Here is a 23,714-nt window from a genome sequence, read left to right as displayed (position 1 = left end):
GCAGTTCTGTACAACATTCAACCCTGACTGCCTCGATTCCCACAAATGTCTCAACAAACATTAGCTTTAGAGTGGAGAGCATCTTGTGTTAATAGTACTAGCAGCTAGTATCCATTAAGCACTGCCATGTTCCCGCTGACATCTGCCTCATCGTCACAGCAAAGCAGGGTTGTTTTTTTTTTAATTAGAGGATAATTGCTTTACAATGCTGCGTTGGTTTCTGCCACACATGAACATGAATCAACCACAGGTATACAGATGTTCCCCTCCCTCTTGAATCTCCCTCCTACCTCCCACCCCATGCCACCCATCTAGGTGCAAACAAGTTTGATTTCACCCATTTTAACTTGCTGCAGGTCATACATCTATTTCTTTTTTCTAAACAAAAGGAGACCCTCTACCCACATTCGTAAAGCTTGAGACAAATCTGAACTTCAAAGATGAATTAGAAGGAAAATATTTCCATTATCCAAGGATCCCAGGGAGGCCCCTCCTGCTACCTTCCTGCAAAGGCCACGTTGTCTGAGGATCACAGTGAAGGGAATGGAAAGAGCTGGATTGGGATTCTTGGTTTGGTTCTGCCTGCTGAACCCTCTCAGGGTTCTCATTGATCAAATGGGCTGACAGTTGGGGTCCTCCAACTTCACACTGCAACTACAGGAAAGCCTGGGGTTCAGAGGTTATCCTGTGCTCTCCGCATGAAAGGCATTACTTGAACAGGAGCTGGAGGCCCCTGATTTAAAGCCAGATGGCTGGGAGCCACCAAACACCTAGACTGGTGAGAAAGGTCTGACATCTCCTTTGCGTTTTCCTGTGGTTCTGTCCTAACCACAATTTATCCAACAGACACACAGGAGACCTATCACCTACAGTCTGGCGGGAGCCCAGATGCTTTTACTACACACTCTAGCTCAGAATTTTTTAGTAATCCTGATTGCAGAGAGAGACCTGGAAGACAAAAATGAGGCCCAGAAAGGGCAAGCATTTTGCTTTGGGTCACACAGCAATGCAAGGGCAAAGTGGACTGGCAACAGGCTTCAGGTCCATCATCTGTAAAGTGGGAGTAGCTCAATAGCAGGAAGCAGACTCTGCTCACCCTACTGTTCACTATCCTTGCCCTTTTTTCCCACCAGAAACCTCAACAGTAGGAAAAGGATTGAATTTATATAGAATCTACATTCTTCCCTCATTCTCTTCTCTAAATACCACAAGCCACTTTGTATTTACCACTCCCTGGCCCCATTTCCCGATTCCTTATGTGCTAACCTTAAACTTCAGAACTCCTTACAGTTTCCAGAAAAGTTCTGCCATTCCACTCTGCCTTTACACAAGGTGCTTTCTTGACCCGGAATTCTCTTTCCTCCTTAGTCCAGCTGGTAAACTTCTATTCATCCTTCAAAGCCCACCTCAAATAGTCCCTTCTTCTAACAATGCATTGCCTGATGCTTCCTTATTCTTCCAAGAGAGGGCTGATTACCCCCTGATGTACTGAGATTAGGAATAGGTTTTGGAACTCTCAAGTGAGTTCCTTTGAACTCTGATTTGACCTGAGGCCAAGAACCAAGTAGCAAGACTTCCTGAACTGGAAGTATGGAGTCTGTGCCCCCCTCCCACCTCTGCCGCCCTCCACCCGTCACCTGCAATGCTTGCACTTCACTCCAAACATCATGCTCTTCTGGCACACGTGGCAGACCTGCGACAGCCAGGACTTGGTGGAGAACCTGCAGGGGGTGGACACATGCAAATGCTCAGAGAGGCCAGGATGGAGAAGGGTCCCCACAGGGGACCACAGGGAAACCAGGAGAATCGGTTCCACCCCAGACACCCGGGCGCCCTCTCAAGTGGAGGGCAGGGACACCCAGGGCCACTGCTTTCCCCAGGCATTCAGATTTCTCGGCCACAAAGTCTTCATTGCCAAAGCTGGTGTGGTCACCGATGCCAGCTCTCTGGCAGGCAAATTGGCAAAAGCAATCAAAATTACAAGTGCATCCATGGAGCAATTCCAGTCCCAGGAATTCATCCAACAGATACTCCCACGGGTGTCAAATGATGTCCTGACAAGGTGACTCACTGCAGCATGTTTGTGGCAGAAGAGACTAGAAACGAGCTATGTTGTTGAGGTGTACAGGTGACTGTATAATGTATAGTCCATGCACACAACTGAGCACCAAACAGTCGGAAAATAAAGTAAGGAAGCTCTTTTTATGCAAATGGGGAGTGATCACTAAATTACAATGTCAGTGAAAAAAGGAAGGTCCAATGCTACATGACTCCATTTATTTGAAGTTCAAGTACAGGAAAATCTAATCTATGATGACAGAAGGGAATAGCATCTCTGGATGGTAGCACTATGGACTAAGAAAAGCCAAAGAGAACTTTCTGGGATGGGGATGTTCTGAATCTTCATATGGGTGGTGTATGTGGGTGTATACATATGTTAAGGATTTGTGTACTTAGCTCCATATAAATTACGCCTCAATTTTAAAAAGAAAAAAGCAAAGTATAGAACAGTGTGTATAATATATGCAATATTTTTGTGAAAATAAAAAAGGAGGCGGAAGAATTTACATATGTATTTGATTGTACAAAAATATCTCCAGGGGGACACATAGAAGACTGCCAAGATCAGCTTATGGGCGGGGGGGGGGGGGGGGGGGGGGGGGGGGGGGGGGTGTGGGGGTTGGGACACTGATGACAGCAGCGGGAGGGGACTTTTCTCATAAATATACATCCTCTGGAGGTTTGAATTATACATGCATTTCAATCCAAACTAAATTTTTTAACAATCCACAAAAGATACACTGAAAAGAAGGATGGGGATAGAGTGGGTGGTTGTCTCCCAGGAAAAAAAGTCCAAGGTCTGTTCACAAGATGGGGAGCCTAAGGGCAGAAAGAACTCACAGTTTTGGAGGACTAGATTTTTAAAAGCATAGGATATCATAGTAACAACAGAACAAATAGCAACAGGACTTGGGGAACAGTTTGTGATGCATCCATAAACATTAGCTCACTCCTGGGAGTGACCACCCCAGGGAGTTAGGCAGGTCAGGGATTCTGAGGACACAGGCAAGCAACCCAGCTCAGAGAGGTTAGGTGACTTTCCCAAGGTCACACAGGTGGGGTGCTGTGCAGCGGGGGCAGACCTCAGGTCTCTGAACCACTGGGACAGAAAAGGAGGGAAAGAGCCTGGGCTTTGCGGTCAGGCCACACTGGGTTTGAATCCTGCCAACTGCTGGCTGTGGGATGGGTCCAAGTCTTTGCAAAAGAGGCCAACACTCTCCCCTCTCAGGGCTTGAGGAGAATCACGTGTGCCGTGTAATGTGCAGAGCCTGGACTGTGGGTGTGAACGTCACTGCTTCTCCTAGCCAAGATGGGAGCCTCCAGGCCTAGGAGAAAGTCACCCACCCCCTTGGAATGACGTTTTTGTTTAATATTTATTCATTCATTTATTTGGCTGTGCCAGGTCTTCAGTGCATCATTCGGATCTTTCATTGCAGCACAGACTCTCTAGAGTGGTTTTAGTAGTTTCAGGCTTAGTTGCCCCATGGAATGTGTGGTCTCAGTTCCCCAACCAGGGATCGAACCCAGGTCTGCTGCATTGCAAGGTAGATTCTTAGCCACTGGACCACCAGGGAAGTCCCTGGAATGCCTTTTAAGGAGCTCTGATCCAGCCTCTCTGGGATCCACACAGTCTCTCTGGCCTTTAATCTCCTGTTAACAGGGGGGTTAGGGGAGCAGCTCAGTGGTTCTCAAGATGGCCTCCACTAGAAAATCCAGAAAACAGGTTGAAATGAGAGTTGGGGGCTCAGCCAGAGAAGGGGCAGGCGCTAGGGAGGTTTGGGGGTGTGGAGTAAGCATTATAAAATATTTTTTTCCCCTATGATTAGACCAAAATGCTTCAGAACTTCTTGCAGAGAGAGGCTCGGATCATGAATTTAAAAATCCAAGAGAGTGTGACCATGATGTCCCATACCCAAGCCCAGAGCCTGGAGCGGGGCGGGCAGGGCCACCTGGCGAAGCCAGACGATGGATGCTGCTGCGCGGGGTCCATCAAATCCTCTGTGAGACCAGGTGTGGCCAAGACAGAAATGAAACAGAGCAACCTGCTGATCCCGGTGTCCCTTACCTAAGTCAGTCTGCCTCGGGCCAGAGCCGGGAGTTAACCACCAAGTGCTTCCCAGCACTGGGTGCATGAGGCTCACAGGCACGTCCCCCCTTTCATCCTCCCGACAGGACTGGCAGCAAGTCCCAATCGCAGAGAGGGAAACCGAGGCTGGGAGGGGTTCCTGGCAGGGAAGATGGCACTGGGTGTGCTTGAGGGACCTTCACTCAGACGGCTTCTCCTGGTGCCAGGGACTCTCCTCCCAGGGGCTCTTGGGGACGGGCATCCAGGCCCTGCCAAGGCTTGGGACGGAAGTGCCTGGGCACCAGTCAGCGGTTTCAAGAGTGTCTCAGTGGCCGTGAGACCTCAGGCAAACTACTCAACCCCTCTGAGCCAAGCCTGCCTCACGGGGCGAGGATTCGGGGCTGGCCTTCCGCACAGGCCAGAGTGTAGCAGGGACACTCCAGGGGAAACCAAAGGCCCTGGCAAGTTGCAAGGCTCTCAACGAGCGTGCCTGGCCATGTTCACGACTTGTTTAATGGGGCGGCCAGAGGACAGGGATCCCAAAGGACTGCCCTGCTGGCCGTCGGTGGGGGGACAAGATGCTGCTGAGACCTGCTGTTGGCAGCACACGCCAGCCTCACGAGTGTTGAGGCTAAGGCCTCTGGGCGATCCATGTCATGGGCCCTCACCAGCCACACCAGCTGCGTAAGCACCAGTCCCTGGAAGTTGCGAGAATCCTGACTGGCAACCCAAGAAGCTTATAGATGGAGCCTGGCGTTCATCAAGCTCCACGGGGCTCTGATGTGTGGCCAGTTATGTCCATGGAGGTGACGCCATGCCAGACCTAGGGAGATGCTCTCAGCTCCCTGTTTCTCCTGGAACTTGTGTTTTCCCTCAGCAGATGGAGAAGGAGACTCAAGGAGGGGCAGGGAAGGGCCAGCAAGTCCAAAAGGGCTGCTGGTGACAGGCAGGGGCTCCAGGTGGGTGCCACGTCCACAGAGGAATGGACAGACAGACACATAAAGAGCCCTGAGAGACAGGGTCAGGACAGAGCTCCAGCGGTGTAGAGTGACCCCCCAGCAGGGCTCAGCTTATACAGGTCCCAGACCAGCTCTGTGCCCCCTCCCCACCCCAGCCCACCCAGGCCTACCTGTGTGTCACGGAGAGCCCGATGTCCCTTCGTACCATCTGCGGGGATCCGTGAGGGAGATCTGCGGGGAAAGAGGCCAGGTCGGCAGGCTGAGGGGGTTCTTCCTACCTGGACGGTGTGTACCTGGGACCTGCTGTCTCAGAGATCACAGACTGGGGGGTGGGGGTGGGGGTGGAGACCAACCACATGGTTGGGGGGGGTGGGCAGGGCAAAACCAACCACATGGCCGAGGGCCATTTTCCTGAACCTGCCTCTAATCAAGACAGGGATGGCCAGGCGAGACCAAAGTGGGGCCAGTGTGGTTACCCCCACCCCCCAACAGATGCTACCACCTAGCCTCTGCAGACAGTTCAGAAACAGCCCCTGGGAGATTTCCAGCTTTGGAGGAAGACAGGCTTGTGAGGCAGAAGGCAATGCCAAGGTGAGGACAGCAGTTCAACTCCCCCCATCTCCTGCACTTCCTTGTGGAGGCACCCACAGGGCACCAATTCTTCTTGTTACGCAGGTAGAAGCTGCCTGACCCTTGGCGGAGGGGGTGAGGCTGGCAGCCATGCAGCACATCCAGCTCTCCGGGCAGAAGCACCTTGGGCATTTTGCTCTGAGAGCCACCACTGCCGGATCCCAGAAGGTAAAGAAAAGACAAGGTGAAGCTTCACACAGTCTCCTGTGGTCCAGCCCCAGCCAGGTACTCAGTCTGAGCCTTGGGGGAAGTCTTAGGCCATGAGCTTTGCATGCTTTCCAAGAGGGCACCCTGGCCTCTCTCTCCAGCCCTGGCTTCCTTATTTGAATGGGCATCCCTGGAGTTGGTGGTATAGTAGGTTGGGCAGTAGAAGAGCAGCTGGAAGCAATCTGTCATCCACTGGCAGCCAACATTTAACTCCCTCTCCCCTCCTTCACCAGAGAGACCCCCACTCCTCCCCATCCCAGCTTCTGCCCATACTCAATACTGCCTATCTCCTCCCAGAGCAGGAATTCTCAAAGGAGCCCACGGATGTGCTGCAGGGGGTCTGGGACTCTTCTGGACTGGTAAGCAGATGATGTAGGGCAAGGGTCCCCCATCCCTGGACTGTGGACTGGTACTGATCCATGGCCTGTTAGGAACTGGGCCACACAGCAGAAGGTGAGTGACAGATGAGACAGCAAAGCTTCATCTGCTGCTCCCCATTGCTCACATTATCACTGCCTGAACCATTCCCCTGCCCACCCCCACGCCACCATCATCCATGGTAAAATTGTCTTCCAGGAAACTGGTCCCTGTGCCAAAAAGGTTGGAGATGGTTGATGCAGAATTTTCCTTAGAAAGAAGGTCTAGATTTTTATCCAATTATCAAAGAGATCTGTGACTCAGAAAGGTCGGGAACAGAGTGCTCTAGGGATCTGTGGCCACCTCACATCCTCTGAGTCAGCCCTCCACCCCATGCTGGCCTGGCACACAGCTGGTGCTCAATAAGTGGTGGTTCACTTAAAACCATGTACCAGATACCCAACCACAGGAGAAGGGCATGATGGAGGTACTGACTTCCCTGCTACAACAAGGGGAGTTTGATGGGGACCTCTGCCACCTGTTGATGGTTGAACTCACAATCTCTCCAGCACATCTGCCATGGGCCTGACTCCTCCCAACTCCCTTGTGGGAGGAGGCACCCCACCCCAGTCAGTAGCCAAGGCCATGAAATCATATGGATCTAAAAGGGTTTAGGCTGCCAGACTAGGAGAAACAGACAGTGGGAAAATGAGATTTTAACCATCTATCTCTGAAGATGATCTGTGATTGATTAGTAATGTCTGCCACAGGACTAGGCTAGGACATAGGTGAGATGAGGTGCTCCCTGATCCTGAAGACAACCTACAATTGATTAGTAACCTCTGAGACAGGCCTTGGACAGGACAGAGGTGAGATGAAGCTGTCTCTGATCATGAAGACAACCTACAATTGATTACTAATATCTGCCACAGGCCTGGGATAGGAAGGATATGAGATGATGCTGTCCCTGATGGAGGTGAAACACTGGTCCTAAAGGCCTCCTCTCACCTTCCAGGCAAACTGGGGAAGCAGCCTCACTGTTGTGTTCCCTGAGTCACTATAGCAACTGGGAAGATGGATATCCAGGGATGCAGATGCTGGATTCTCCTCCAAGGCTCTGTGAGGGGTCATGGGAGCTTCTGCCTGTGCCCTGGGGACAGGGAAGGGCAGTCTCCCTCCTTCCTTGCCCTACACCTCCCTGGAGGTCCTGCAGTCAGATCCATTTTGGCAAAGTCACTGTCGGTTACCCCACTCCACATCTCTCAGACCCTGCTGACAGCCTCTTCACTCTATTTACCCAGTATAGAATAGTACAAAAACAAGCTGCTATTTTGCTCAGGCAAAATCAGATGCCTCTGTATCTCCACAGAGACAATTAAAAGCAGACCTCAGAGGCTGTTTCTCTCTGCTTTGACTCTGGAGAGAGATGCCCCGGAGCACAGCCTCGTACAAGAATCAGTTCTCAACCCAGATGTGGAAAAGGGACTCAGAGCTTGCCTGGGCATCCTTACCACCCCCTCCAAGGGGACATCCACACCCTCTGATCTCTCAGGCCTCATTCAGAGATGATCACATTCCTGCCTCCAGGGATATCCCTCTCCTGGACAGGGTGGAGGGTCCCAAGAGGTCAGCTGGACCTTGCAGATGGCTACCGTCCATCTACACTGAACATAAGGGACCTCTCTCCCCGGAGCATGGCATCACCACGGCAGCTCAGCAGGTAAACAACTCCTGCCAGAGGTCACCTGTAGGGGTAGCAAAGTGCAAGTGGGGCCCACAGACGGTGACATTCTCATGGTGCCTGCTTCTCAGGGCAGCTGCAGGCTGGGCTGAACCACCTCATCATCTGAAGGTTCCCTGTCCTAAGAGCTACTTCCTGAGGCGCAGCCCAGCATCTCTGCTTCTGAACCACAGAAAGGCCAGGGAATAAGAGAGGGTCGAAGAAATCCACCCCCGATGGGGACAGCAACAGAAACAGGACTCCTGGGTGGCAGAGGGGATGAAAATGAATCACTCTTACCAAACCTGGAGGAGACAAAAAAGAGAGAAAGCGGGATTATGTCACCGTGCTGGCCTGGTGTCCCCCGGCACATCAGTCCTTGGGCAGGAGCGGATACAGTGCTTGGATGAGGACTTTGAGGCCCTGTGTGGGGACGGGCTGGCTGAGTGACTGGGGACTTTCCTCAATGACAAGGGCTAGAGGTGGCCCCCTCCCAACTCCTCATTGGACAATGGAGCCATACACTGTGCTTTAATACATGAGATTTCCTAGCCCTCACCAGCTACCTGCATGGTAATTAGAGTTCACTCCTTTTCACAGCTGAGGAAACAGGCTCACAATCTCCCAAGATCACATGCCTTTATGTGAAGGAGCCCTGCCCAAACCCCTGCTTGCTCGGACCAAGCAGGAGGGCGGCTCAGGGAGCCAGAGAAGTGGCTGGGGCAGGAGGCGAGGAGGACAGTTGTAAAAGCAGAGAGGCAGTCCCCCAAGTAGGGCCTGAGCGACATCTCCTGGGGGTGCCGCTGACCCAGGGACGAAGACAGCTGGGAGCCCAGGGCACTCAGTCCAGCCTCAGGGCTCATCGAGGGCGGCAGGGTGGTCTGAGTACTTGTGTCGGTGCCAGCTTTGGTCTTTGTGGAGACCTGACTCAGAATCCCAGGGTGCAAGGCCCAGCTCACCAGCAGTGGGACCCAAGGAAGTGGTGTCATCTGCCCGAGACTCTGTTCTCCACCCAGAGCCCCCTAACACTCTTTTCAGGGGGAAAAAAAATGAGAGAGTCACTGGGATGCCCTCTGAATGACCCACATCCATGTGTCCACATGGTTGTTATCACTGTGTTTCAGACAGAAGATCCAGGGGCGGATAGAAGGCTCAGCCCCTTTTGCGGGTCAGGGAGGAGGGAGGCCCCAGGCCCCAGCAGGACAGTCTGATCGGGAGTGGCAGGTAGGTCACAGCTAGATTTCTCTCCTTGGGTGACACACACTCAGAACCATCAGAGTTGTCCAAGGTCCATCCCACAAGGGACCCAAGAGAGCCTGCCTTGGGATGGGGAACAAGCCCACCTGAAACCCAAAACAACCATGTCAGGAGCGAGGCCGCGTTCCCCACCCTCAGAAGCACAAGAAGATAAGAGGCACCCAAGGAAAACTCCCCCTTCCCTTCCACAAGGGTATATAAACAAGGGCGATTTTTATAAAAGAGAAGGACAAAGACCTAAATATCCATCAAGAGGGGAGGAATTAAACTATACCCTGGCAAGAGGCTTTAAAAAGTTTAAAAGATGAGATAGCTTGAATAATTATAGATATATACAAAACTGATAACCTGGTTGGTTCCTGAAAGGAAAGGAAAAATGGTAGGGGACAACTTTAACCTCTACAAAGTTCTTTGTGAGCAATACTGGACCATGTGACTGTCACTAACTATTTAAAATACATAGATCAAGGGACTTCTCTAGTGGCCCAGTGGTTAAGACACTGCACTTTCAATGCAAGGGGCATGGGTCTGATCCCTGGTTAGGGAACTAAGATCTCACATGCTGTGGCCATAAAATAAAATACATAGATAAATTTTTTTATAAATAAATAAGAGAGTAAGGTAGTTCAAGATGAACTGATATTTAGTTCCCAGAAAGAAAAGTAAGTTGAAAAAATAGGTTATAGCATAGAGTACATAGTATTTGATAATCATTAGCAGTTTCAGCAAGATATTCTAGTTCCCCCTTCTGGGCATAGAGGAGGATGACATTTCTTGGTTCTTTTGTTTGGGTAGGGCCATAAATGGTGTGTAGAACTTTTGGGAAAGAGCATTTAATTGCTCAGTTGTAATAAGTAAAGTTTTTTTTCCCTCTGCTACAGTGGGATGTTCTAGACAATGTTCTGGCCTTGAATCTGGAATGAGGCTGACTGGTGATAGACAGGAATCATGAGCAAGAAATAAATCTCTGGTTATCTGAAGACCCAGAGACCTGGGGGTATTTGTTACTGCAGTATAACCCAGTCTATTCTGACTAATACATAGTATCACTTCGTGTCTGTGTGTGTGTGTGTGTACATAAAAAGATATCTAATAGAATTCAGCCCAAACAGTTCAGGTAGTCTGGGTAGCGGACTGAGAAATGGGAGCATCTTTCACTTTTTACATTGTAGTTTCTATGTTGGTCAATTTTATCCTTTAAAAACCGAGCCTATATTACCTTTACAGAGAGAAAACTGTAGTCAGAACTTTCAGTAGGTGGCAAATTCGGCACCTGGCTGGCAAGGACACTTACCTCATCGGGGAGACCTCGTCAATGCGGTTCCCCAGCTGAGACTCGTGGGACTTGCTCCGGGTGAGCGTGGGGAAGCTGGGCAGCAGCTGGAAGACCTTGCGGCTGGGCGGGGGCGGCGTCCTGGGCGGCTTCAGCTTGGTGTGCCGTCGGAGCTGGGGCGTGGTCGGCGGGGTGATGAAGCTGGGCAGGGCGCGGGGGGTCAACCGGCCGCTGGCGTGCAGGGAGATAAAGGGGTCCGACAGGCCCTCACCGGGGCCGGGGTTTGGGGAGTCCGAGGCGGGCAGAGCGGACACGGAGGCGGAGCGTGGGCCCTGGGCACTGCTGCCCAGTCTGCCCAGCTGGGAGCTCCCCGGAGGCCAGGGCAGGCTGGCTGGCGAAAGGGTGTCTGCGGCAGGCCCGGAGCCACTTTCCCGCCGGGCATCAGACGAACTCCAGCCTGAGTCCTCTTTGTGCTCCCCGCCTGTGGGCCAAAGAGTCGAGTCACAGGTGGCTGTGGCCAGAGGGAGTCACAGGTGAGGTGGCCAGGAACCACCCAAGAAGCACAGTCCATCAGCCATAGCTGCCAGCCGTCACCTATTTTATAAAGGCAACTCGAGCACACATGCTACCCAGCTGACTGTCAGGACCCCAGTGCAGATACTACTGTCCTCGACATACAGAGAAGAAAATGGAACCCAGAGAGGAATAGGGCAGGGCTCCCACCGGCAGGTGTGTGGAGACCCACCCCCAAAGTGAGTGATCTCAGAAAGGGAAGTGGTGAGTGGTCTCTACGAGTTAGGCTACATAGGGACTTCCCTGGTGCTCCAGAAGTTAGGACTCCGTGCTTCCATTGCAGGGGGTATGGCTTTGATCCCTGGTCGGGGAACTAAGATCCCATATGCCACTAGGGGTGGCCAAAAGTAAACAAATAAAAAATAAAGGTGCATATGTTTGTTTGTTTGTTTGTTTTTAAGAGTTAGGCTGTAAAGGGATAACTCTCCTCTGAGAAAATTCAATCAACAGGAAAAGGGGCTGCACGGACCTTCTGAAAGCAAACTGCCGTGGGAAGTTGCTAGAAGAGAGACCCAGCTAGAAAGAGATCAACAGCCACTTCCTTTTGAGAGAAGCCTATGAGTGACTTTGGCTGCTCCCACGGCGACCCTCTGTCTGAGGCTCCCGAGGCCTTGGGGCTCTGAGGGCTGCAAATCAATGACACGTCTGTCCATTCATGCAAGCATTCACTGAATGCCGGATGTCAGGGCATAAAAAGGCACGTCTGGGATGCATGACGAGTCCAGTGAGAGTGATGGACACTCAGCTGGGCGTGCTGCATGCTGACACAGAGACGCATGGAGACTGAGGGAGTACAGAGGAGGAGGACCCTAAAGAGCTTGAGGGTCAGGGGGCTTTCTAGAGGAGGTGGCAGCTGGGCTGGGCCCGCTGAGCGAGAACTGGGGAAGGCGTATCCCGCAGAGAGGACAGCACGTGCGGGGAGCACAGGGCATCTTGCGGCAGCCACACAGAGTCCCAGGTGCCTTGAGAAGTCAGGACAAGCCAGGGAGAGGTGAGAGATGAAGCTGGAGGGTCAGTCCACTGGGGACCAGCTCCAGAGGGGCCTTGGATGTCTTGCCAAGGGCTTGAGGCTTGACCTTACAGAGACGGCGAGATACTGAAGGGGTGGAGGCACGGAGAAAGGATGCCAGTCTACAGAGACCTTGTCATGGGAAGAGGACACATCCCTCCTCATATTTATCAATGAGTGGAAAGCACAGGAGGGGAGATTTTGACTCAAGACAAAATGAACTTCCACCCTGTAATTCTTCAACTTAGCATGTTGAACCCTGTCTCCCTCAATCCACCCAGCAAGGTAAGGTTGATGAGATTCAGAGAGGCCATGTATACTGCCAAGTACACATAGCAAAGTAAGCAGTGAGATGAGAACTGAGCCCTTGATCTCAACCACAGCCCTGGACCTCCTCCCACAAAGCTACCAATTCTGAATAACCTGTAACAACACAGCCTTGGGAGTTAATGAGCTCTTTTATCATCAAAGGTGATAAAGCCCAGCCCACAGAGCCATCTATTAGGGAAGGTGGAGTGATATTAACCTTCCCAATTCTTAGAGTTTGTCTATTCCATCCTCTCATCAAATGCCCTTCCTTCTACCTCACTACATGGTGACTTTCTATTCATGAATCAACTTGGATGAGTTAGTCTGTATATTCTTTATGCTTGCTCCTTTAGAACAGTGGCCAAGACCTACGCATGCACGCGTGTTCAGTTGCACCCGACTCTTTGCAACCCTATGGACTAAAGCCTGCCAGGCTCCTCCATCTATGGGATTTCCCCGGCAAGAATAATGGAGTGGGTTGCCATTTCCTCCTCCAGGAGAACTTCCCGGGCCAGGGCTTGAACTCAGGTCTCCTGCATAGGCAGGCAGATTCTTTACCACTGAGCCACCTGGGAAGCCATGGTCAAGATCTACACCTAAACTTAAATACTGCTCTTGTTGAGGGAATGAAAGAATGAGTTCCATGGATCTATGCACAAGTCTGCCACCCAAGGAAACAAGCCCCCAATTCTTCAAATTGTCTATTTGGTCACCATTAGTTTAGCCAGCTCAGGGGTGGCAAATGGCTCTGGTTTTGCATGTGGACACCAGTCAGTTGGCAGTGGCTGCTTGACAATGAGTCTGGAGTCACCAAGTAGGAAGAGCTCGGGGATTGATTAGTGATGTCTGCTATGGAAGACGGATAGGAAGAATCAGCAAGCATGACCCTCCCCTGTTCACCAGCCACAGGCATAAAGAAATATCCTTCATCACCTTTCTTAAGACCAGAGATGTCAACATTTGCCATCACCCCACAGGCCCAATACTGAAAAATACATACTAATATGTGCCAGGCTCTAGACTAAGTAGATGAACTTAATTAACTCATTTAATCTTCCAACAGTTCCATGAGAGGAAGTCTTGTTAGTATGCCCATTTTACACATAAGGAATCTCAGGCACACTGAGGTTAAGTAACTAGTCTGCCAGGTACCATGAAGATTCTGACTGCAGGATCTGAGAGACAGGGCGATCACAGGTACCACCCAGTCCCCAGCAGGTACACTTGAAGTGTGGCCACTGCTGGGCAGGCCCATCCACCTGCCTGCACCCTGGACTTGGGTGTGGCAGGTCCCTCTTGGAGATGGAGGGCACCACAAGCTAAGATGGAATGAGAAAGAGCACCTGGAAAGGACCCTCTGCCCAGGGCCTGCTCTGGGGCACTATGGGAAAAGCATCTTCTAAGGAAGAAAACAGAGCAAAGTCCAGCCTGACTGAATATTGGGTGTGGGATCTCACACAACTCATCCAGAGCCTCTGATGCTCCAGCTACAAAGGGAACATATAACAAGTGCTTCGTAAATTAGTGATCTTCCGATCCTGGCATTCAGGATGGACAGACAGCAGCCTTAACACACAGAGGTCACCACCACCCAGTGGCCAGAGCCTCCTCAACTCCTTACAACACAGGCATTAAGAGGAAGGACTGACAAGGTCCCCCAGATTCCCAGCTTGGGAGGCAGGTACTTTTTTTTGGCGGTTGTCTGAAGGAGACTGACAGCAATGGCTAAATTAGTCATGCCGCTAATTTACCTCCAGGGGTTTATTTAGCACATCAGAAATATCTTTTCTCTTGATATAAAGAAAAAAGACAATGAAATGTGCTTGGGCAGCAAGGGCTGAGGCTCGAGTCACAGTTCTGCCACCCACTGCTGTGTGTCCTTGGGTAAGCCCCTTCCCCTCTCTGGGCTCAGTCTCCTTCTCTGTAAAATGCAGAGATAAGAATGCTAACTATGTCCCTGTGCTGTTTACTTCCTGGCACTTGCCAGAAGCCTGATGTGTTGAGGTTTTCCAAATCAATTAAAACTCTGGACTCTGTGTTCAGAGGAAGACTTGATACAATGGGGCCAGGGAAGAAATTAAGCACCATCTTCTCTGGGGGGAAAAGAAAATCAAGCTGAATATAAACTTCAGAGCCTTCCTTAAGCTTCAGGCAGCTGGAGATAAGACATGAGGCTCAGCTAATTAAAAAACGGAGCTAATTCCATTCATTAGGTTCATTTTAAAGGCTTATCTGTGTGGTCATGGGAGCGGTAAGTCTGGGCATTTGAAGCTATTTCCAGGGTAAGACTGAGAAAGCCTGCAAATAAGTTCCTGAGGAACACTATTCATCATTCCAGGATTACACACGTCGCCTGGGGCAGCCATGTCCTTACTCACAGCTGAACTGTGTACAGTTTCTGTCCGCATGCTTGGCTCAGGCTGAGCCCACACCAGCGCGTGCCTTCTGAGCACACAGCCCAGATGGGGATGCAGAGGCCGGGGGGCGGGGGGGGCGGGGGGCGGGTAGGGATCGGAGGCAGGGAGAGGGTGGGCGGGGAGGGGGCTGATGAGAAGGAAGCTAGGGAAGGGTCACAGAGCCCTACCTACCTCTGTAGGAACACCTCTGTGTTCCACAGAGGGAAGTCATGCAGCCCTGCCCAGCCTGGGGTTGGCAACAATGGCTAAAGCTTCACACTGGCCAGACCAGTGGGACCTGGGAGCCTTCTGTCTCAAGGGCCTCTGCCTCGAGTGGGGTCCATCACGCACTTTCTGAGCGTGGACTCCAGCCATTGCAAGCCGGCCCAGAGACCCTGGTCACACCGGCCCCACCCAGCTCCTCATCCATCCCAGCAAAAGCCCTGGTGCCCCAGGAGCCAGGCCAGGCCTGGCAGAGAAGTGCAGCGTCCGGGCCGAAGGGAGGGCGAGGGGGCCAGCGGGACTGGCCCTACCTACCCAGGCCTGTCACCTTCCGCAGGCAGGTGAGGGCGTACTGCAGGCGGCCACACTCCTCGGCGCTGGCCCCGCAGCGCCGGAGCGTCTCCTTCACCTTGGCCTCGTTCATGTCCAGCAGGGCATCTAGCGTGAGCTCACGGAGGATCTCCTGGGGAGGCACAAGACAGGCAGAGAAGTGGGTGAGCAGTCATCCTCCTCGCGGCCAGGCCCAGCCTCCCGCTGAGTGGCAGGGGCCAGCTGCTGGGGCCGGCCTCCGACCCGCAGCCACCACTTGTCTGAGGATGCCAGAAGCCAACGCCGGCCCCCACCCCCAGCATCCCAGAGAGAGCAGCTGAAGCCAAGATGCCAGAACTTGGGGATGGGGGCTGGGGAGAAGAGAAGGGAAAAACCAGAAATGTTCTGATGAGGGCATGTTGCCCTGTAGTCTCTTTTTATTTATTCCTCTGGACGGGAAAATGATGAATCATGACAAATTTGGAGAATGACAAGTACTTCAGATAAAGACGGTTCTTTACAATTTTGCTATATATGAATCAGACCAGATAGGATTCAAATAAAATTAGCTTCCAAGAAAAGGATTACAAAGAATTAACCCTCACCAAGATCTGTGTTTGGAGAAGGAAATAGCAACCCACTCCGGTATTCTTGCTTGGGAAATTCCATGGACCAAGGAGCCTGGCGGGCTACAGTCCATAGGGTCGCAAAGAGTCAGGCAGGACTGGGCAACCGAACAACAACAACAACAAAGATCTGTGCAGGTCTTTACTACCGGGCCTTATCTGATTCTCAGTTGGACTTTTCCAAGGTTTCAAGGTAGTGAAGGGTAGTGAGATGCTCGAAGCATATAAAGGACCCATTCAAACTCTGAGGATGGAGGGGGCCACATAGAAGGAAGAAGATGGCCTCGAGAGGACAGTGTCGTCCCCCACTGTCCAGCAAGAAGGGAACCTTAGATCTGAGGCTACAAGGAAGTAGATTCTGCCAACGAATGACCTGAAAACACTTGGATGTGATTTCTTCCCAAAGCTTCCGGGTAAGAAGCCCGCCTGGCTGACACCCCGACTTCAGCTGGGCAAGATGCTAAGCAGGTAAACTGGCTGAGTCCTCCGGGACTCTTCCATAAAGTCTTCCTTCTGCAGGACTGTGAGCTAACACATGCAGGATGGTGTAAGCAGCTAAGTTCATGGTAATTTGTTAGACAACAAAGAATACAAACACAGGGACTTCCCTGGTGGTCCTGTGGTTAAGAATCCTCCCTGCAATGCAGGGGTACGTGGGTTCGATCTCTGGTTGGGGAGCTAAGATCCCACATGCCCCAACTAAGCCTGCACGCTGCAACTAGAGGGTCCATGCAGCAGAAGGAAAGATCCCGGGCGCCAGACTGAGACGCGGCGCAGCCAAACAAATAAATAAAAAATAAAATGATTACAGACAGCAAATATTTGAATCAAGGCCTAACTGACTCCAAAATTTGTGCTCTTTCCTCTCAACAAGGAGAGGGGAAACCCCTCCAGCTCTGAGTACTCTGAGTCACGTGTCATACAGAGCCTGAAGCAGACACACAGAACAATGGGACATATCCCTTGCCTCAAGTGGCTTGTGGAGTGACTGACGTGAAAATAAGTTATTGCTGGGAATTCCCTGGAGGTCCAGTGGTTAGGACTCTGTGTTTTCATTGCCGAGCCCAGAGTTCAATCTGTGGTTGGAAAACTAAGATCCCACAAAGTGGCAAAAAAAAAAAAAAGACAAAAAGAAGTTATTGCAATGCAATAAGATATGGACCAGCATAGAGAAAGCTCAAAGAGTTACGGGACCAGTGGAGAAATGGGGTGGGGGAGTGGAGCGGGGACAAGTTGTCCCCTTTCTGTAGTTTCTGGATTTTCTGTAACAGGGAAAGCCAGACAACTCACATCAAATGATTCATATAAACTTGCAGTTCTTGAGAATCTAAGTTGATTTTCATTGATTTTTATTAGCAAATTGTGTCTGATTTAACACAAGCAATGTTGTGGTCATGGTGCTATAAATCTTAGACTCAAGTGTCAAAACAAAACCTGATAAAGATACCAACTATGAGTCATTAAGGCAATGGTTTGGGGACTTCGTGATGTCTAGGGGCTGGGGCCACATCTGAAGCCTGGCATGTGGCCTCTGGTGTCTGGCCTTGTCTCCTCTCCCCATCTTTGGTCTTGTGTGAATATTCTTCTATCTCCAGGGCTGTGGAAAAGAAATCTCATGGCTCTTTAGAATGACTCTAAAAATTAGAAATAAACAGATACCCCCAGAGCACCAAGAAGCTCATCAGTGGTTTGGACAAACCCTTGGCGGTAAGAAATCCTTCCAGATGATAAGATGAGAACATCACAGGAAACTCTTGATAAGAATAACACAGAGAGCAGGATACTTAGATAATAGTCCCAGGGCAGAAGCTTTTATTCAATCCATGTGTCTTCTTCTATTGCCTTCAACAATGCTCTTCATCAAAATGCAGTTTTGACATCTTTGCCCCTCATTTCACTGAGAGAAGCCACTTGGCAATACCGACAGGGAAGACCAAATGGAAATGGACACTGTCCTTCACAACACAGCCCTCCACCTCTCCCCGGGGTGGCCTCTGTTCTCAACCACACGTGTGCATTTTCCCAAGGCTGTGATGACTCAGCAGTTCTCTCGAAAGGAGAGATTCCAGTATCTGCCTGATTTGGGGGTGGAGGTGGTGTTGATGACGACAAAGACAAGCCTAGGAACCCAATCCCTAATCTGGCTACAATGCAAAGGCGGATTTTTTTTTCCCTTTTATATACGTTTCCTCCCCACCCGCTTCAAGTTTCAGTTTCTCCGGCATAGTAACTACGCTTATTATTACAAACTATTTGCTAGCGCTTTACAAGATGTCCAGGGCTTTGTGTACTGACTCCACTCAAAACAATTCAGCAAGGAGATGCTGCTAAGCCTATTTTATTGAGGCTCAGCGACCTCATGCTATGCAGCTTAATAAATGGCGGCGCCACAACCCAAACCCAGGTGTGTTGAGTCCCAAAGCACCTTCAGTTACTCCCACTGTCACTCGTGTTCTTGGGCAAAGCAGTTACCCAGGGCAAAATGATTTTTTCTCCAAAGTAAATTAAAGGAAGTAATTTCTACCTGATTCCTGGGGGGGGTGGGGGGGGAACTATATTGTAAAATGGAAGTCCATTGTCATTAGCAAGTGAAGTAACCCCCTAAATAAGAGAAATAATAGGTTCAAATTCATGGTCTTAAAAAAAATAAATAAATAAAATAAAAAAATTAATAAATAAAAGAAAAGGCATTCTTTTATAGCTTTGAATGAGCTAGAAAGTTGGTCTCATTCCCCTGAAGCTGCAGGGTTCAGTTCATCCCGTGGGAATAAGGGAACAAGTCTGCTTTCTCTTCTTTCCTGTGTGCTCTCTTCAAGCTCCAGTTCAAACCAGGGGTTGGGTAGACAAATTGAGGGGGGTAGGGTACGGAACCCTTTCCTGGGATAGAAAAGCCAACCCAGGATCCCGCTTATGCAGGAGCTGCCCAGTATCCCCCAGGACAAGCATCACTTTCTGGGGAGTGAACTATGCATGTCTTCAGTGAAACGGGAGTGCTCAGCACACCAGCATCGCTAGGATTTCTGCTTTCTTCTGCTTTCTTATCCCTCCTCCCTGCAAAGTTGGATCATTGAAGTGGGGAGAGGGAATCACCCTGCCTAAAAGCTGCAGTCAGTGACACTACCCATCAGTTAGCAGGTTATCTGTAGAGTTAGGGTCTCAAACACACAGCCTTAGGACCAGGTTTCAGAAAAAAAAAAAATGAGGTGTGTGGGCATGTTGCCCCTTGAGCTATCTTTTGATGGAGATAAAAGTACTAGAAGCGGCTTCCCAGGTGGTGCTAGGGGTAAAGAACCTGGCTGCCAATGCAGGAGACACAAGAGACATGGGTTCGACCCCTGGGTCAGGAACATTCCCTGGAGGAGGGCATGGCAATACAGGCAATACATGGCAATGCACTCCAGTATTCTTGCCTGGAGAACCCCAAGGACAGAGGAGCCTGGTGGGCTACATTCCCTGGGGTCACACAGAGTCAGACATGACTGAAGCAACTTAGCACACACACACAAGTGCTGGAAACACTTCTCTGGCCTCTTTACTAGACAACGAGAATCTCAAGGACAAGGCTTATCAGAAACCCACTCTCTGCTCTCTCTCAGGGTCAGGGGGTGAGGAGAGGCTACGAGAGGGCTGCCATATCATCTTATAAAGAAATCAGAATTTTTATTTTAAAACAGCTAACCATTCAAATGTTTTGGCTGTTTTTAAAATTTAGAACCCTTGTTGGGGGGTACCTGGGAGGTGGGTTAAGAGGAGCTTCCATATGTCTGGTAGATTGCGAGGCAGGGGGCAGTTGGGGCCGCAGTAGCTGCTGACAACTTTGCAATGGCCTGTCTGCCCACCCCCCGGTCTGTGTTCCCTGGGTGCTCACTCAGAGGGGCTGGCAGCCCATGCCCATGGGTCCCTGAGGTCACGGCTCATCCCGGCCAGTCCCCTCTGATGGACGCCTCCCCCTGCCCTTCCCCCCCCACTCCCTGCCCCCTACTCTGGCCAGGCCCCGGCCCGTTCGTAACCCCGCCCGCGGATCATTTCGAGAAGCCTGTTTACTGTGCAGCACCCAGGCACAACACGCTCCACAGATCCAACTTGTATATTTGGCAAATTAAACTTGACATTATCGTAAAAAAAAAAAAATAAAACAGCCGCTTTTTACACGGTGGCAACTCATGAAAAATCCGTGCAGACCAATCACGTCAGAGCCCCCAGATCACAGCACACGGAGCCCAGCAGCAAGGGGCTTGGGCAGCACATCACCGGGTGGCCAGGCCATCTCAGCCAGGTGCTGCCCTGGTGCTGGGACCCCCACATGAAAGCCAAGTGGGCCCTGGCCTTCCAACTCCTATGAGTGTATTCAGAAAGTAGTATTAGTCACTCAGTCGTGTCTCTGCGACCCCATAGACTGCAATCCACCAGGCTTTTCTGTCCGTGGGATTCTCCAGGCAAGGATACAGGAGTGGGCTGCCATCCCCTTCTCCAGGGGACCTTCCCGACCCAGGGATCGCGCCTCGGTCTCCTACGCTGCAGGCAAATTCCTTACTATCTGAGCCACCAGGGACCCAAAGTGAATCCAGTCGAGAACGACAGTGCATGAGGCAGGTGCGCTGGAACTAGGCGAGCCAGGATACAAAGATGCCACCTTCCCTGGCCTCTGCTGTGCCTCTGGCCAGACAACAGTCAGGCTGGGCTAGTGGCTGTGCCGGCCCCGGGAAGCGCTCTGGCTTCTCCTTCCATCAAGACTCAGGCAACGCCCCCACTAGCAAGCCTCACATGTGGATGTGATCCTCCTGCTCAGACACAAACACAGCCAAGTCTGGGTTAGGAGGTTATTTCAGACCAGGGTAATTCATGTACAATTGTTCTGTGTAATCTCTAAACCGAAAGCAAATTAGGGAATGAGTGTTACCACCTGCTGAAGGTGAACTCATGGGCTCACAAGACAACCCAGCAGGTGAAGCTGCCCAGAAATGCTCTCAGGTCTGAGAGGCCCCAAGACTGTGGGAGGGTCTCTCACCTACCTGGAGGCATGTGAAGATGCCAAGTTGTCTCAAGCCAGGCATCCAGACCCTGGAGTTCTGGAGAACGGATGAAAGGCTGAGCATCCACACTGCTTCAGGAATTACTGTCTATCCCACCCCAGCTTCTGTGTAAAGAAGAAAACATGGGACTTCCTGGTGGTCCAGTGGCTAAGACGCTGTGCTCCTAATGCAGAGGGCCCGGGTTCGATACCTGGTCAGGGAACTAGATCCCATGTGCCACAACTAAGACCCGGAGCAGCCAAATAAATAAATTTTTAAAAAAAAAAAGAAGGAAAAAATATGAACTAGAAACCAGGAAGGGAAGACATGTTGTCCGACCCATTGTTGGAGGCGCCCCGGTTCCACCCAGCCCCGGGTCAGCACGTGAGCATGGAGGCAGGCAGCGGGGCCGTGGGACAGGCACACTGGCTCCCTTGAGCCAGTCCCCTCGAGCTACAACTTACCTCTCCCGTAGGTGACATTAAGTTATGCTTTCTGATAATAATTAGAGGGCAGGGCCAGTGGAGCAGGGAGGTGAATCCCAGTCTGTGATGGTGAAACTGCTGGCTGTGTTCTCTGCGGCAGAAGGCGGGGTCGGGCTGGCCCAAGCACGCTGCCCCTCCCCTCAGCAGCTGGCAGCGACTGGTGTCACAGGCCCGGCTGGGTATCAGATGGTGTCCCAGGACTTACCAGCAGCCACGGGGCTGCCTGGGGTCTATACTTAGCAAACGGTGCCGGCTGACATGGAGAGCTGTTCCCCGGCCGTGGCCAGTCAGGCGGGCTGTGCGAACGCCAGGGACTTCACAGCCTGCGTGTGGACCACGTGCCACAAGAATCCATGCGGCTCAGGACGGAACTGGGATGAAGACCTGGCCAGAGGGAAGGCCGAGAGGCAAGCCCACACTCGGGGTCTCCTTCTGGCATTGTGTCTAGTCCTGGAGCATAGCATGGACTGGCCACAGTGGTAACTGCCTCAACCAGTGCGCCCAGCATGCACGGTCCATCGACCAAACCTGGATTTCCGGTGGGTGGGCAGAGGCGTCCCCAACTGGCCTGGCTGGGGCTTAATTCAAGAGGCGGAATCCTTCATCTCAGACGCTTTCCCAGGAGCTGGTCACAGCAGATAGGCCAGAGGTGGACTCCCGGAGCCCCGTTCACCCCTCTGTGGCCAGGGACAGCAGAGACAGAGGAGCAGGGGGTTCTCTGGCAGCCCAGGCCGGGAGCCCACATCTCTCCAGTTGGTGAGGGGGCACCTGACAGATGTTCCTTCCTGCCTTCTCACCACCACTGGTGCCGAGGGAGAAGAAGGGGTGAGACTTGGATAATAATAGCTGGATATTCTGGGAACACAGGAGGGGCTGAGGCAGTGAGGGACCTGGGTCGGGCAGCCTCCTGGGGTTTCCATGGAGATCAGCAAATAGCTTTAGGGATACTGGCTTTGTCTCTGGACCAGGTCTGGACCTAGTCACTATCCCAGTTCTGGGAAATGAGAAAAAGCCGGTCCTGGGAGAAGTGTCCCCTTCCTGGAGGGCTTCTCTCTATCACTTCCTGGTGAGAGAAGGGTCAGATTTGGTCAGAACTCTGCCAACCTTGGACCAGTCTCTGCCCCTCTCTGGGATTCTGTTTCATCGTTTATAAAATGAGTAGGTTTGGCTAGATCAGGTCAGTGTCTCTCGACCCTGGCAGCAAACTGGAATCACCTGGGAGGCTTTTAAAAATGATCCTGGGACTTCCCTGGCAGTGCAGTGGTTAAAACACTTCATTTCCACCATGGGGGAGTGGGGGTAGGGGGTGGGCATGAGTTCAATTCCTGGTTAGGGAACTAAGATGCCACATGCCAAGCAGCAAAGCCAAAAAAAAAAGAAGGATCCTGATAACCGGGCCCTACCTTACATCAGTTGAAGCGGAACTTCGGGGGGTGAGAACCATGAGGGCAGACAAACTGTGGGGCCTTAAGTCTGGCCAAAGTAGCCCAGGGCAGAAAGGTAAGAAAGCGGGGCTGGCCAGGGCAAGGCAGCACCCTGGGGGCTTGACCTCCCCTGTCCTCTCACGAGGCCCCTGATCCTTCAACTCAACCCCAGCCCAGCCAAAGCTCACCAACATCCCAGGAGATGCTCTCTCCTGTAGCCTGGTGCCTCCCTCCTTCCCACAAGGCGGGGTGGAGGCTTGCAGAGCAGGAAGCCTGGCGGACTCTTCAGGGAGTGGCCCTCTCCGGCCTGCAGATCAGTACATCTGGGCCTGAAAGCCTCAGAGAGAGGGCGCAGTGGTGTGATAGGGCGTGGGGGTACAGGGGTGCAGGTAAAAGGGGAGGAGGTGAGAAGGGGGTCAAAACAGGGTGAACAACGAGCAGTTATTACTCAGCTCTTGGGTGCCAGGCACTCTGTGAGATCAACTACAGAGGTCAGCACAGGCAATCCTCAAAAAAGCCTGAGATGGGTGACAAGGCTCAGAGAGGCTAGGCAACTGGCTCAAGGTCACACAGCCTGTTTGGTGAGGCTGAGACATGGCCATCTCTACCTCTTCACAGTCAACTGGCTCTGCCTGCACTGGTGCCCCCTTCTTTGCTCTATAACGTGGGATCCTTTTCCCAGGGTAGGGTCTTCTTGGCATCACAGGTCACATCTGGTTTCCAGGCTCCACGCTGTGCCCTCCTCCCATGACAGCTGGGGTGCGCTCTGGCTGTGGGGTTAAAAGCAGCTGCAGGAGGCCTCCTGGGGGGGGAGGTTCTT

The 23,714-nt window shown here is 51.8% G+C and overlaps 1 protein-coding gene and 2 non-coding genes across 5 annotated transcripts in view; 1 reads left to right on the top strand and 2 right to left on the bottom strand.

Moving 5' to 3' along the window:
* Positions 1-23,714, bottom strand: part of KSR1 (kinase suppressor of ras 1) — a 166,249-nt gene that overhangs the window by 28,765 nt on the left and 113,770 nt on the right. For 2 of the 3 annotated variants that reach the window (XM_070478742.1, XM_070478743.1), the window contains exons 3-7: positions 15,354-15,501; positions 10,551-11,010; positions 8,300-8,304; positions 5,256-5,316; positions 1,638-1,721 (exon numbers count right to left, since the gene is read on the bottom strand). In XM_070478742.1, coding sequence (XP_070334843.1) covers positions 1,638-1,721; positions 5,256-5,316; positions 8,300-8,304; positions 10,551-11,010; positions 15,354-15,501 — 758 coding nt within the window. Of the gene's footprint in view, positions 1-1,637; positions 1,722-5,255; positions 5,417-8,299; positions 8,305-10,550; positions 11,011-15,353; positions 15,502-23,714 lie in introns of those variants that run through there. The other variant, XM_070478741.1, reaches the window with a different exon arrangement.
* Positions 14,117-14,245, bottom strand: LOC139039296 (small nucleolar RNA SNORA19). The gene has a single exon (XR_011492615.1). It is a non-coding gene; the product is annotated as a small nucleolar RNA SNORA19 (small nucleolar RNA).
* On the top strand, positions 21,136-21,208 carry TRNAR-CCU (transfer RNA arginine (anticodon CCU)). The gene has a single exon. It is a non-coding gene; the product is annotated as a tRNA-Arg (tRNA).

Source organism: Odocoileus virginianus, chromosome 17 (assembly GCF_023699985.2).
Source record: "Odocoileus virginianus isolate 20LAN1187 ecotype Illinois chromosome 17, Ovbor_1.2, whole genome shotgun sequence".
In the NCBI taxonomy this organism is placed as follows: domain Eukaryota; kingdom Metazoa; phylum Chordata; class Mammalia; order Artiodactyla; family Cervidae; genus Odocoileus; species Odocoileus virginianus.
This window is presented reverse-complemented; position numbering and strand designations above follow the sequence as displayed.